Here is a 13,581-nt window from a genome sequence, read left to right as displayed (position 1 = left end):
CTGCTTTAGGGCAATGTCCATGAACAGGGTGCTCATCTGTGGACAACTTATGCAAGTAGGTGGTCCATACAACTTTTCTCATTGCTGTAACATCATTCAGAGATGCAGTTCATCTAATGGCCAGTCCATAATAACCCCGAAGAAGGTCTGTTTCAGTTTGTCAATCTGCCTCGGCCAGATAGAGATTTTCCATCAGGTAGTAACTTTCCTTTCATGTCTCTTCATAGCTTTCTCAATCTACCACCCATCCTCTTTTGCACATGTCCACAACATTCCAGTTTTGTTAGTAAGGTATCACCATAAACATTAATTTTATTGAAAGCTTTAGAGTTCCCATCACCTAGGTGCAGCATTGAATAAGTGCAAAGTTCTGTACATCATGAAATGATATTAATGTCCTTAACACAAATCACAGTAAACTGATGTTCTTTGCTCACTGTCTACATGTAAACTGAGGCAGTTGGCACACAAATATAAGCACAAGTCATTTTCTTTGCTCTTGTCGGAGATAGTAGATTCCGGAGAGAAAATTGTAAGGTTAATATCATAACATCAGTTACATTTTTTCCCTGTTTGTGTTGATACAAAGCTTGTAATTGTTCTCACTGGAATGTACTATCACTGAAAAGAGCAGAGAAACATGACTTGTGATTGTATTTGAATGCCAACTGCCTCAGTTCACATGTAAACAGTGTGCAAGAACATCAGTTTACTGTGATTTGTGTTGAGGATGTCAACTTAAGCAATAGTTCATGTCATTTACATTATTTCATGACATGCAGAACTTCACACTCATTCAGTTCTGTATTTTTATGACGATGACTTGAATATGTATACATGTCAGAGGGTTTTAAAGTTGACAGCCCCTCCCCCCAGAGGGACACTAAATGTATACAGAGCTAATGGTTAATATAGATCCTACAGTATTGAGCAGCCATCACTCAGCGAAACCGGAGTTTTCTCATTCTTATATAGAAGTAATATTAAAAATACCTTTTACATGTCATGTAGATCATCATCATCATCATCATCATCATCAATACTATCCTCTGTGGAGGGTGGGGATGTTAGATTTGCTGCAGGTGCCTAAAAGACTAGTCACAACCCAGAATTTTGCAGCTGAATGACAGGTTTCACAGATAGATACAAGCAGGGGAACTCGCTTGGCATTGAGAAACAGATTTCAGTATATACAATTTTTAGTTGCATTTCTTTAAAGTAACCCCATATAAACTTGTATAGGTTTACTAACATTTTAGTATTATGCTTGTGTAATAGTTTTCGTTCCATTATCCATGACATTATCCATACAAGGCGGATTTAAAAAAAAAAAAATCAAAGGCATTAATTCGAGAAGAAATGGAATTTTTTTCCCTAAATTTTCTTTGCAAGACATATTTTAGAGCTAAATAAAATAGTTTTGATATTATCTGTTTGTGGCAAACGTAAACCGGAAGTATCATTTTCCTCATGTTGCCACTCAAGCCCAGTAACACTTTTCACACATAAATTGAATTAAAGACCATAAAATAGCCATCCAAATGTTGTTTATTTTATTATGACCAAGATTACAGTGGATCCCACATAGGTGAACAGAGATGTATAGAGCTGTTGAAAAGTATTATATTAGATAACTCACTTTTTTGTTTTGAATTTCAGGATTACAGTACGGAAGGCATGAGTGAAGGTCTGTTGGTATTCTTACAGCACCTCCGAGAATTTGGCCTTGTCTACCAACGAAAAGTAAGTGGTCTTATTGACAAATTTGTAACAAAACATAATGGTTCAGTTATGGTAGCACATACACTGAAGAGCCAAAGAAACTAGTACACCTGCTTAATATTGCGAAGGGCCCCCCCCTGAGCAGAAGTGCCATGACATGATGTGGCATAGACTCGTAGTGCTGGAGGGAATTGACACCATGGATCCTGCAGGGCTGTTCATAAATCTGTAAGAGTATGTGGGGGTGGAGATCTCTTCTGAACAGCACGTTGCAAGACATCTAAGATGTGCTCAATAATGATCATGTCTGGGGAGTTTGGTGGCCAGTGGAAATGTTTAAACTCAGAAGAGTGTTCCTGGAGCCACTCTGTAGCAATTTTGGATGTGTGAGGTGTTGCAGTGTCCCGCTGGAATTGCCCAAGTCTGTCGGAATGCACAAAGTACATGAATGGATGCAGGTGATCAGACAGGATGCTTACATACATGTCACCTGCCGAGAGTTGCATCTAGATGTATCAGGGTTCCCCCAAACTGCACACACCCCACACCATTATAGAGCCTCCACCAACATGAACAGTCCCCTGCTGACATGCAGGGACCATGGATTAATGAGGTTGTCTCCATACTCGTACACATCCATCTGCTCAATACAATTTGAAATGAGACCCAGGCAACATGTTTCCAGTCATCCACAGGCCCAGGTAAGGCATAAAGCTTTGTGCCGTGGATTCATTAGGTTGTCTCCATACTCATACACATCCATCCGCTCAATACAATTTGAAATGAGACCCAGGCAACATGTTTCCAGTCATCCACAGGCCCAGGTAAGGCATAAAGCTTTGTGCCATGCAGTCATCAAGGGTACACAAGTGGGCCTTTGGCTCTGAAAGCCCATATCGATGATGGTTCGTTGAATGGTTTGTATGCTGACACTTGTTGATGGTCCAGCATTGAAATCCGCAGCAGTTTGTGGAAGGGTTGCACTTCCATCACGTTGAACGATTCTCTTCAGTCGTTGTTGGTCCTGTTCTTGCAGGATCTTTTTCCGGCCACAGCAGTGTCGAAGATTTGATGTCGTACTGGATTCCTGATATTCACGGTACACTCGTGAAACAGTCATACGGAAAAATCCCTACTCCATCGCTACGTCAGAGAGGATGTATCCCATCACTCGTGTGCTGACTATAACACCACGTTCAAACTCACTTAAATCTTGATACCTACCATTGTAACAGCAGTAACCGATCTAACAACTGTGCCAGACACTTGTTGTCTTATATAAGCACTGCCAACTGCAGTGCCATATTCTGCCCGTTTACATATCTCTATATTTGAATACACATACCTATACCAGTTTCTTTGATGTCTCTGTGTGTGTGTGTGTGTGTGTGTGTGTGTGTGTGTGTGTGTGTTTGGTAATTGTTACAGGAACTTGTCGATCATCTTAGAGAGGTAGAAGGGCATACAGATCATTTGCAACTTTATGTACAAGGATATTAGACTTTTAGTTATTGACACTGCGACAGTTTGAACTTTTAAATAATTAGATATGATTTGTAGTTTGAACTACTTAAAAGTATAGAACACAATGAAAGTTTTGCACTATCTATACATAAATATAAAGTAAAATTCAGATTTTAAAATTTGACCTGTGATCTCCATCCACAGACTTACACCACAGTAGTTTATATAATCAGTGTTAATGTAATTCTGTGACCGTAATTTTCACACACACACACACACACACACACACACACACACACACACACACACAAATTTGGTGGTGGGTGGATGTTGACTGTTATACAGAGTGAGCACAAAGTCTTGCCCTGATTATAAAAATTTATAGCAGAACAACCGTATGACACAATAAGCTACATTTGATGCCATTACATATTTTCGTGTTACTAGTTGTTGTGACCAATAGATGGTGGTAGTGCTCCGCAACACTGATGACGTCTGTTAGGTCACGATAGTTGCTGGCAAAATGGTGTTGAAACAGGAGAAAGCGCAGTGTGTACTTTGGTTTGACAAAACGAAATCGCCCATCAGTATTCAGCGTCAATTTCAGGCTTCTTATGGATGCAGCCCTCCTGACATTAAATTAATAAAGTAATGGTATGCAAAGTTTAACGAAACAGGCAGCGTTGAAGGTCATCCTCGAAGTGTCAGGCCTCGTGTTAGTGATGCAACTGTTGATCATGTTCAGCAGTCGTTTCAGCGGAATCCATCTAAATCAACTCGTCAAGCATCACGTGTACTTCAAATACTGCAAGCAAGTGTGGTGAAGGTTCTTCATGAAAGGCTTAGGTTGCATGCTTACAAAGTGCAAATCATGTTAGCCTTGCAATGATTTGCTGACACATGCTGAATTTGCAACTGAGATTCTCAACTGGATTTATGGCACTAATGATTTCTTAAATTGCATATGCTTTACCGATGAATCCAACTTTCATGTCAGTGAAATGGTTAATAGGCATAATGTCCGTATATGGGGTTCAGAGTCCCCACATGCCACTGTACAGTTACAGCGAGACATCGAAAAAATGAATGTTTGGTGTGGCCTCATGCATAACAAGGTTTTTGGACCGTTTTTCTTGGCAGAAAAATCCATTACTGCTAACATTTACTTAGACATTTTGCAACAGTTCATTGCCCCCCAGTTAGAAGAATATCAACCATGGACAATTTTCCAGCAAGATGGTGTACCCTCCCACTGGGCTTTGATGGTGCATGATTTCCTGGATGAAACATATCCAGATCGGTGGATTGGAAGGAACAGTCCAACACCCTGGCCACCCCGCTCTCCAGACATTAAACCCCTTGACATTTTTTCTCGGGTTATATCAAGGACAGAGTTTTCGTCACACCAGTTGCTGACGTTGACGAACTGAAGGCTAGGGTACAAGCTACTGTGGGTACTGTGACAGAACACTTGTTACAAAACACCTGGCGGGAACTGGAATACTGCCTCCACATTCTCTGAGCTACCAGGGGAGGACACGTTGAGGTTTACTATCGTAAGTGATCTTAAAAACAAGTTACACTAACCTATGTAACGGCATCAAATGTAAATTATTATGTCAAACAGTTAATCTGTAATAAATTGTTATAATCAGGGCAAGACTTTGTGCTCACTGTGTTTCTCCTGGCTGTTCCAAATAGTCCCAAACATTTGCTGGGTTATTGGGATTGAGTGATATAGTGAGCCAGTTGAGGTGCAATAGGGTCCCTAAGTGATTGTCGAATCGGTAGTATGAACACTGCCAGGAGGCGGGAAACAGTCATTCTACAGAATAGTGGCAGATATGCCATCTAGACCAGACCCAGACAGTGATGCACTCAATATTTTTCAAAGTGTGGATGTTACGCAGTGAGGAAGATACTGGATGCTTCCAGTATAGTTGTAGGAAGAGAAGAAATGTAGCATGTCAAACATCTATCCCAACCATTTCCAGAATATTTACAGGATGTCTGAAATCTGTTTCTTTATTGTGTCAGACAAAGTGAAGGACATTATTCAGAGAAAGGCAATGACCTGGAATCTGCCTAACTGTTTTGGTGGGTCAGATGATAAACACACAAAAAGTAATGGCACTTGTATGTTCAGGATGACTTGGCAAGATACATCTGATTTTTTTAAAAGATGTGTTTTTGTGTTTGCAGATGAAGACACCATATTTGTAATAGTAGAGACAGTAAATACGAACTCCTCATTGATAGATGAGATTTTATGAATAGAGACAGTAAATACGAACTCCTCATTGATAGATGAGATTTTATGAGATTAATTATGGATTAACTTTGGATCAATTTTTCAACGAAAACATCTGAGTTTACCATAATCACTTCCATTACCAGATTAATGTTTAAGGTTCCTTTTTGTTCTATGACAGTTGGTAAGGTGTTTCCCTGTTACACAAATGTAATGAAATCAGTCCTATGGGATCTCTTTACAAATGAACAAAAAATACTCGATAACAAGTTTTAAGAGGATGAAAATCAGCACAACGTGCATTTGGTATATCAACATGCAAAATGGGAACTATTAGCACACTATTGTGATGCAATCCTTCAAAAGCTGATGTTATAATTCAGGGTATTTGCTTGTTGCATGATATCCTGATTTATAATGGGACGTTCTCAAGACCTCGGTGCAGCAATACCATAACAGGAAGTCAAATAAACAATTAATTACAACAGCAACAGCTATATCCAAGATTTATTGAAGTACATGTGTCCACATATTTCCTGAAACACTCTACCATTTCATTTTGTAACAACTATTGTATTCACTAAACACTCTTACGTATAACATTTTATTTGCAACAATGTTAAAGATGATGGTATTGTTGCTTCAATTAAGACAAGCACTGAAGTAAAATGTTTCTGATAGGAATTGATTTTATCGGATAAATTCTTTCAAATTATAGCTTTCATTAAGTTCAGTCTCATTATCCACCAAACTGTGTGTCACTGTGTTACCCAGAATGAAACCATCACAGAACCACCTAAATGAGGCAAAAATGCAGTTCCTCAGACCACACTGCCAGTTCCAGTCATTACTGTTTAGTTTTTGCATTGTATGGCCCATTGGAGACTTGCCACTTTATGTGTTGATGTGAGCAATGGCCTTTTCCAAGGTACCCGATTCAGTACCTCCATTGCTTGTAGTTCCCTTCAATGTTTGTCCAGAATGTGGTCGAGGTAGACCTGCATTCATTGATAGTAGCAATTCCTTTCGGGTTTGAAAAGGCCTGAGACTCATCTCAGGTCCCTGTACAATAGGATCTTTTTACGACCCCTGTTGTTCTGCATTTGTGCAGGCTTAGACCGTAGATGACAAAAACCATGCATGATGTGATTATATTGAAACCATCATCGATCAGCTGATAGCTGACCGCTTTATTTGCCATCAACTTATGGAGTACTGTTCAGTTTATCTTTATTATATTATTTTCTTTAAAGGTTTCTTAATTATGATGAAATCTCATATAGTGTGTGGTTGCACCAAAAAAAATTTGAAAACACATTTTTTTGGATTGAATCAGTGGATATACAGGCTGAAGCTAAAGAGTGATATCATTACCAAGCAGATTGGAATGATCTATTTGAGAGTGATTGATGATGTTTAAATATTAGGAACTGAATGATTGGGGTAGTTTATGTTGTAAAAATATATTAGTCCTCACATCCAAAACTCAATGAATGATGTAGATTTTGAGACAACATAAAGTTATCTAACTCACTACAAGATTCTCATGTATTATGCTTTTTATTGGTAAAATGTTTGAGTGGAGCAAAGACAAAGATGTCTTTTTAAAATCACACAGTGATTATTGGTCTTAATTTTCATAGCCAATCAAAGAGTGGTAAATGGACAAATTAGGTATCAAATTCGATTGCGTGAGATCTGGTTTTGCAAAAAATAAATAAATTATCTGAAATTTTGTGGCAGATTGAAACTGTATGCCAGACTGGGACTCAATTGCGGCACATTTGACTTTCATGGACAAGTGCTCTACCATCTGTGCTATTCAAGCATAATTCACAATCTGTTACCACAGCATTATTTCTGCAGTACCCCACCTCTTAACTTCCAATCCTTGCAGAAGTTATCCTGCATACCTGATGGACTAGCACTCCTGAAAAGGCTATAAGTTTGGAAGATCAGGGACAAGGTACTGGTGAAAGTATAGCAGTGAGGACAGGTCGGGAGGCATGCTTGGATAGCTCAGTCAGTAGAGCACTTGCCCGCAAAAGGCAGAGGTCCCAGGTTCTATGGGTTCCAGCCCAATACACATTTTTAATGTGTTACTAAGTTTCAAATCAGCACATACTCTGAATTTTCACTCTGCAACAATCTGGAAGAGTTTTAATTATTTGAATGTAATCCAGGTAAAATATCCTCTAGTATTTTTAAAAATTCTAAATTAAACATTAAACTTTAACTTTTCTGTCAACACCTCATTTGCATTCTCCTTGACCTATATACTCTAATAATAATTTAATACTGATACATATTTAGATATATTTCATGCTTCCTGAACAAAACATGAAAATAAAACCATTTAAAAAGTCCAACAATGGAAAATCCAGGATGGAATAATGACAGTATTATGAAAAGGAAAATTGCCACTCACCATATAGCGGAGCTGTTGAATCAGGCATTTTATGAAATGATTTGCCTACATGTAAGAAATAAATTTGAAGAGAAACAAGGGAGTGATTCATTTGAAACATTTATTGGACATAATGAGTATACATGGTGTATGATATGAATAAGGCTCTAATGTTACAAGAGATACTCAAGGTTTGCATCTTCAGATGCCATGCGTGCCTGATACTGATGAGCGTTAGCTGCCAGACACGCTCAGACTGCGACAAGATCCATTCCAGACTCTACAGGATTGCTGTACGTGAGAGATTGCATGGCTCCCCACAGAAAGCAGTCTAGTCTCAATAAATCCAGTGAATGAAGGGGCCAGGGAACTGGTCCGCCACAGCCAATCAACCAGTGCAGGAATGACCTGTTCAAATGCCTACAAACAGCCAGTCCAAAATGAGCAGGTACATCATCATGTTGGAATCAAATGCTGCACCCAGATTTTCTGGAACATCTTCAAGCAAGCCAGGAAGAACCTGTTGCAGAAAGGTCTGATAATTCATGGCGGTTGTTGCAGTTCCACCTGCTTTTAATTCTTCATTTGATGATTGTTGTCCTCTGTGTCAATGTGCTGCGTTGCTACACTGGCTGAAAAATGGATTGTGGATTCTGACACACACTACTGTAAATCATGTAGCCAACAGGTGCACAGTTGTGTTTCACAGTACTTTAATTTTCACTTTGCTCAACCCCGAATATTACACAGTTACATGGCCAGTGCACTATTATTTAACATTCAATATGCCTCATTAATTGTTAGCAGGCAAAACTCCACATACTGCTACAATAGTTTCCTGTTGAACATCTACGAGCAGTAAAAACATAACCACACAGTTCACAGTTCTTGAAAAACAGTCAGGTACATGGAGCAGACATTGTCACTGTTTTTACACACAGCCTAATTGTTTAAAAGTTATTACTGTTAAGTTGAAGCATTGTTGTTGTTCTAAACAGCACACATTACTCGTCTGAAAGTCAGGCATGGACTGACTGTCTCGTGACCAAGAATCTGGCCCTTATATATCATCAAAATAATCGGTACTGAAACTACACATTGTTTAAAATTACATTTACAGAAATTACAATTAAAACTTAACTCATTAAAAGAACTGAATACATCAAAAAACTCCGTCTTTTAAACAGTTCCTTCTACTACAAGTGCTAAGCCAAATTATTTGTTTAAATCATGAAATTAACAAATATAGTTACATAAACAATACTTTTGACAAAACTGTTAATTACTTTGGAATTAATGAAGGGCTGGTTTTGCTAACATGTTTTTGAATAAAGCTAAATAGATACTTTAAGATTACTAGTACTTCATCTTTCAAATGTTTACAATTTTTACAGAATTTATACTTGTTTATATGTCAACAGTAGAATTTAAGTTACGAAACAATTACTGATTTCACCCTATAACAAAAGATACTAACTAGGAATAGCCAAAATAAATTAGAAAATCAATTACATACATAAAACTATGCACAAAATTAGATCTGGTGTTATTTACTTTACTGACTTAAGTAGTCACCTGCCAAACCCTGGAGAACACCTACGACACCTGCTGGAGAACTGGTATCCTCTGCACTCTTTATATGTGGAGCTTCCGTGGGCGCCTGCCCTGTTTTCTTCGGGCATTTTTACAAGACCGAGTTTTCAAGGTGCGTTTGGGTTCTGCTTTGTCGGACACCTTTATTCAGGCAAATGGTGTGCCTCAGGGTTCCATCCTGAGTGTCGTCCTCTTTACCATCACCATTAACCATATCATAGCCTGTCTCCCACCGGGCATCTGCGGCTCCCTTTTTGTCGATGATTTTGCCATCTATTGCAGTTCTCCATGGACCTGTCTCACTGAGTGGCATCTTCAGTGCTGTCTTGATCATCTTCACTCCTGGAGCATTGCCAATGGCTTTTGCTTTTCCACTGACAAAACTGTCTGTATGAATTTCTGGTGGCGCAAATGGTTTCTCCCACCATCTCTACATCTTGGGCCTGTTACCCTGTGAACACAGGATTATAAATACAAAATCATGAACAAAGGATTATAAATACAAAATCAAATAAGGCTGAATTGGGAGTAGGTTTAATAATGAATAAGAAAATTAGAACACAGGTAAGCTGCTATGAACAGTGTGGTGAACACATTATTGTAGTCAAGATAGACATGATCCCACATCCACCACAATAGTAAAAGTTTATATGCCAATCAGCACAGCAGATGAAGAGATTGAGGAAATGTGTGTTGAGAAAAAGAAATTATTCAGATAGTTAAATGAGATGAGAATTTAATAGTCATGGGGACAGGAATTTGATAGTAGGAAAAGGAGGAGAAGGAAACATAGTAGGTGAATACAGACTTGGGGGAAAGGAATGAAAGAGGAACTGCCTGGTAGAATTTTGCACATAGCACAATTTAATCATTGCTAACGCTTGGCTTAAGAACCATCGAAGAAGGTTGTATTCACTAGGAGACACCAGATAGTTTCAGATTTTATATAATGGCAAGATAGAGATTTCAGAACCAGATTGTAAATTGTAAAACATATTCAGGGGCAGACGTAGACTCTGACCACAATTTATTGTTTATGAACTGTAGATGAAAGCTGAAGAAACTGCAAAAAGATGGGAAAATAAGGAGATAGGACTTTGATAAATTGAAAGAATCAGAAGTTGTTGAGAGTTTCAGAGGGAGCACTAGGAAACTATTGACAAAAAAAGAGGAAAGGAGTACAGTAGAAGAAGAAGGGATAGCTTTGATTGATGAAATAGTGAAGCCAGCAGAGGATCAAGTAGGTAAAAAGACAGAGACTAGTAGAAATCCTTGGGTAACACAGGAGATATCGAATTTAATCGAATTTAATTGATGAAAGGAGAAAATATAAAAACACATTAAATAAATCAGGCAAAAGCAAATACAAACACATAAAAATCTGATTGACAGGAAGTGCAAAATGGCTAAGCAGGAATGGCTAGATTTAGAAGCAAGATAGATACTGCCTGCAGGAAAATGAAAGAGACTTTTGGAGAAAAGAGAACCACCTGTATGAATATCAAGAGCTCAGGTGGAAAACCAATCATAAGCAAAGAAAGCTGAAGGGTGGAAGAAGTACATATTTAGAGGGTCTGCACAAGTGAGATGTAGTTGAGGGCAATGTTATAGAAAAGAAAGAAGATAGATGAGATGGGAGAAATGATATTGTGAGAAGAAATTGACAAAGCTCTGAAAGATCTTAAGTCAAAACAAGGCCCCTGGAGTAGACAACATTGAATTAGAATTACTGATAACCTTGGGAGAGCCAGTCATGACAAAACTCTTTCATCTGGTGAGCAAGACGTACAAGACAGGCGAAATACCCTCAGACTTCAAAGAGAACATAATAATTCCATTTTCAAAGAAAGTAGGTGCTGACAAGTGTGAATATCATTGTACTGTCATTTTAATAAGTCGTGGTTGCAAAATACTAACATGAATTCTGTACAGAAGAATGGAAAAACTGATAGAAGCCGACCTCAGGGAAGATCAGTTTGGATTCTGAAGAGATGTAGGAACACGCAAGGCAGTACTGACCCTTTGACTTCTCGTAGAAGATAGGTTAATGAGAGGCAAACATACATTTATAGCATTTGTAGACCTAGAGAAAGCTTTTGACAATACTGACTTAAATACTCTCTTTGTAATTATGAGGGTAGCGGGGATAAAATACAGGAAGCAAAAGGCTATTTACAACTTGTAAGGGTGGAGGGGCATGAAAGGGAAGCAATGGGTGAGAAGGGAATGGGACAGGCCGTGAAGTTATTCAATCTGTACATTGAACAAGCATTAAAGGAAACAAAAGAAAAATTTGGAATAGCAATTAAAGACCAGGAAGGAGAAATAAAAATTCTTTCAGAGACAGCATAGGACATGGAAGACCAAGTGAACAGATGGACAGTGTCTTGAAAGGAGGATGCAAAATGAAGATAATTTCATGTACTTTAATTAAATAAGGTGATGCTGAGGGAATTACATTAGGAAATGAGACACTTAAAATAGTAGACGAGTTTTACTATTTGGGCAACAAAACAACTGACAATGGCCAAAGTAGAGAGGATATAAAATGTGGACGGGCAATGACAAGAACAGCATTTCTGAAAAATGAAATTTTTTAACATCAAGTATAGATTTAAGTGTCTGGAAGTCTTTCCTGGAAGTATTTGGATGGAGTATAGCCCTGTATGGAAATGACACACAGATGGTAAAGAGTTAAGGCAAGAGGAGAATAGACACTTTTGAATTGGATGGTACTGAAGAATGCTGAAGATTGGCTGGGAAGATCATGTAACTAATGAGGAGGTACTGAATAGAACTGGGGAACAGAGAAATTTGTGACACAACGTGACTAGGAGATGGGACACAACCTGACTAAGAGATGAGATCAGTTGATAGGACACATTCTGAGATATCAAAGGCTCCCCAGTTTAGTACTGTTGGGAAGAATGGGGGGTAAAAATTATAGAGGTAGACCAAGAGATGAATACAGAAGCAGATTCAGAAGGATGTAGGTTGCAGTAATTACTCGGAAGATGAAGAGTCTTACACAGGATAGAGTTGCATCGAGACCTGCATCAAACCGGTCTTCGGAACTGAGGACCACAACAATAACTTATCCATGGAATTATACTTACTGATAAACAGAAGCGGAAGAGGAAACAAAATGGAAATTCATGAGTTAAAAAAATATGTGATGTATTTCGTTTGTTATAAAATCAAGAAAAATTTACAGAGAACTTCGCTGTATGAGTACACTATTCAATATGACGCTTCCACCCCTCTGACCTGGATGCATGCCCGGATTCAGTTTGGAAGAGAATAAACAAAGCTGTTATATCGTCTCCTGGCCCCCAACTGTTTTAACTGGACCTCGATATCATGGATGCTGCCACTGGGGTGCAGTTGACATCAGAGCTGGTCCTAGACGTTCTATTGGTGGCAGATTTGGGGATCTTGGTGTCCACAAGAGTACCTCAACACCCTGCAGACGGCTCATAGAGGCATGCATTGGGCGTCGGCGAGCATTGTCACAGAATAGGTAACACAAGAGGTCGTACGATGTCCGCGTCGTACTGTTGTGCCATCAGAATTCCCTCAATCAATACAAGCCAGATCGCCCATATACGCTGATGATTGTCGTCTGGGGGAGTGGAGGGGGTTAGTGCAGAACTGCAATTGATCACTGAACATAATGAAATGCCATTCATCAGCATTCTGTCCTTCTTGGTCACGGCCTCACTCCAAACAACAATGTTTATGTTGTGGTGTTACCATCCCACGCATAGACTGTTGTTAACTTGCAAGTCCAGCTGCTGCTAATCTTCGAGCAGTGTATAGAACAACAAAGAATGTTGCAGGGAGTCCAACACTTGTTTTCAACAGAAGTAAAGGGGTTACGATGTGCTTGGTGCATAATACCACAATCGGGCCACTATCACATCTGAATGCCCTACAAATCTGGATATAGCACGATTCGATCAGCCAGCCAAATGGAGACAGACAGTGAGCCCCCCTTTCAAACGTATTAGGTTAGGTCAGTTCTGATAATGCTGTCTCACATGAATACACAGCATCTGTGTATCCAAAGTACTCAACTTTTGATGCCATTTTCGCTTGTTATAAACCGTAACAGGTCTGGTAACAATAGTAAACGCAAACAAAA

At 38.9% G+C, this 13,581-nt stretch overlaps 1 protein-coding gene across 1 annotated transcript in view; it reads left to right on the top strand.

Annotated features, from left to right (window-relative positions):
* Positions 1-13,581, top strand: part of LOC124615327 (general transcription factor IIH subunit 4) — a 115,495-nt gene that overhangs the window by 91,307 nt on the left and 10,607 nt on the right. The window contains exon 6 of the mRNA XM_047143129.1: positions 1,660-1,743. Within this exon, the coding sequence (XP_046999085.1) occupies positions 1,660-1,743 (84 nt within the window). The remainder of the gene's footprint in view (positions 1-1,659; positions 1,744-13,581) is intronic.

The sequence above is a fragment of the Schistocerca americana genome, chromosome 1, assembly GCF_021461395.2.
Source record: "Schistocerca americana isolate TAMUIC-IGC-003095 chromosome 1, iqSchAmer2.1, whole genome shotgun sequence".
Classification (NCBI taxonomy): Eukaryota; Metazoa; Arthropoda; class Insecta; order Orthoptera; family Acrididae; genus Schistocerca; species Schistocerca americana.
The sequence above is the reverse complement of the archived record's forward strand: the minus strand, read 5'-3'. Positions and strand labels throughout refer to the sequence as shown.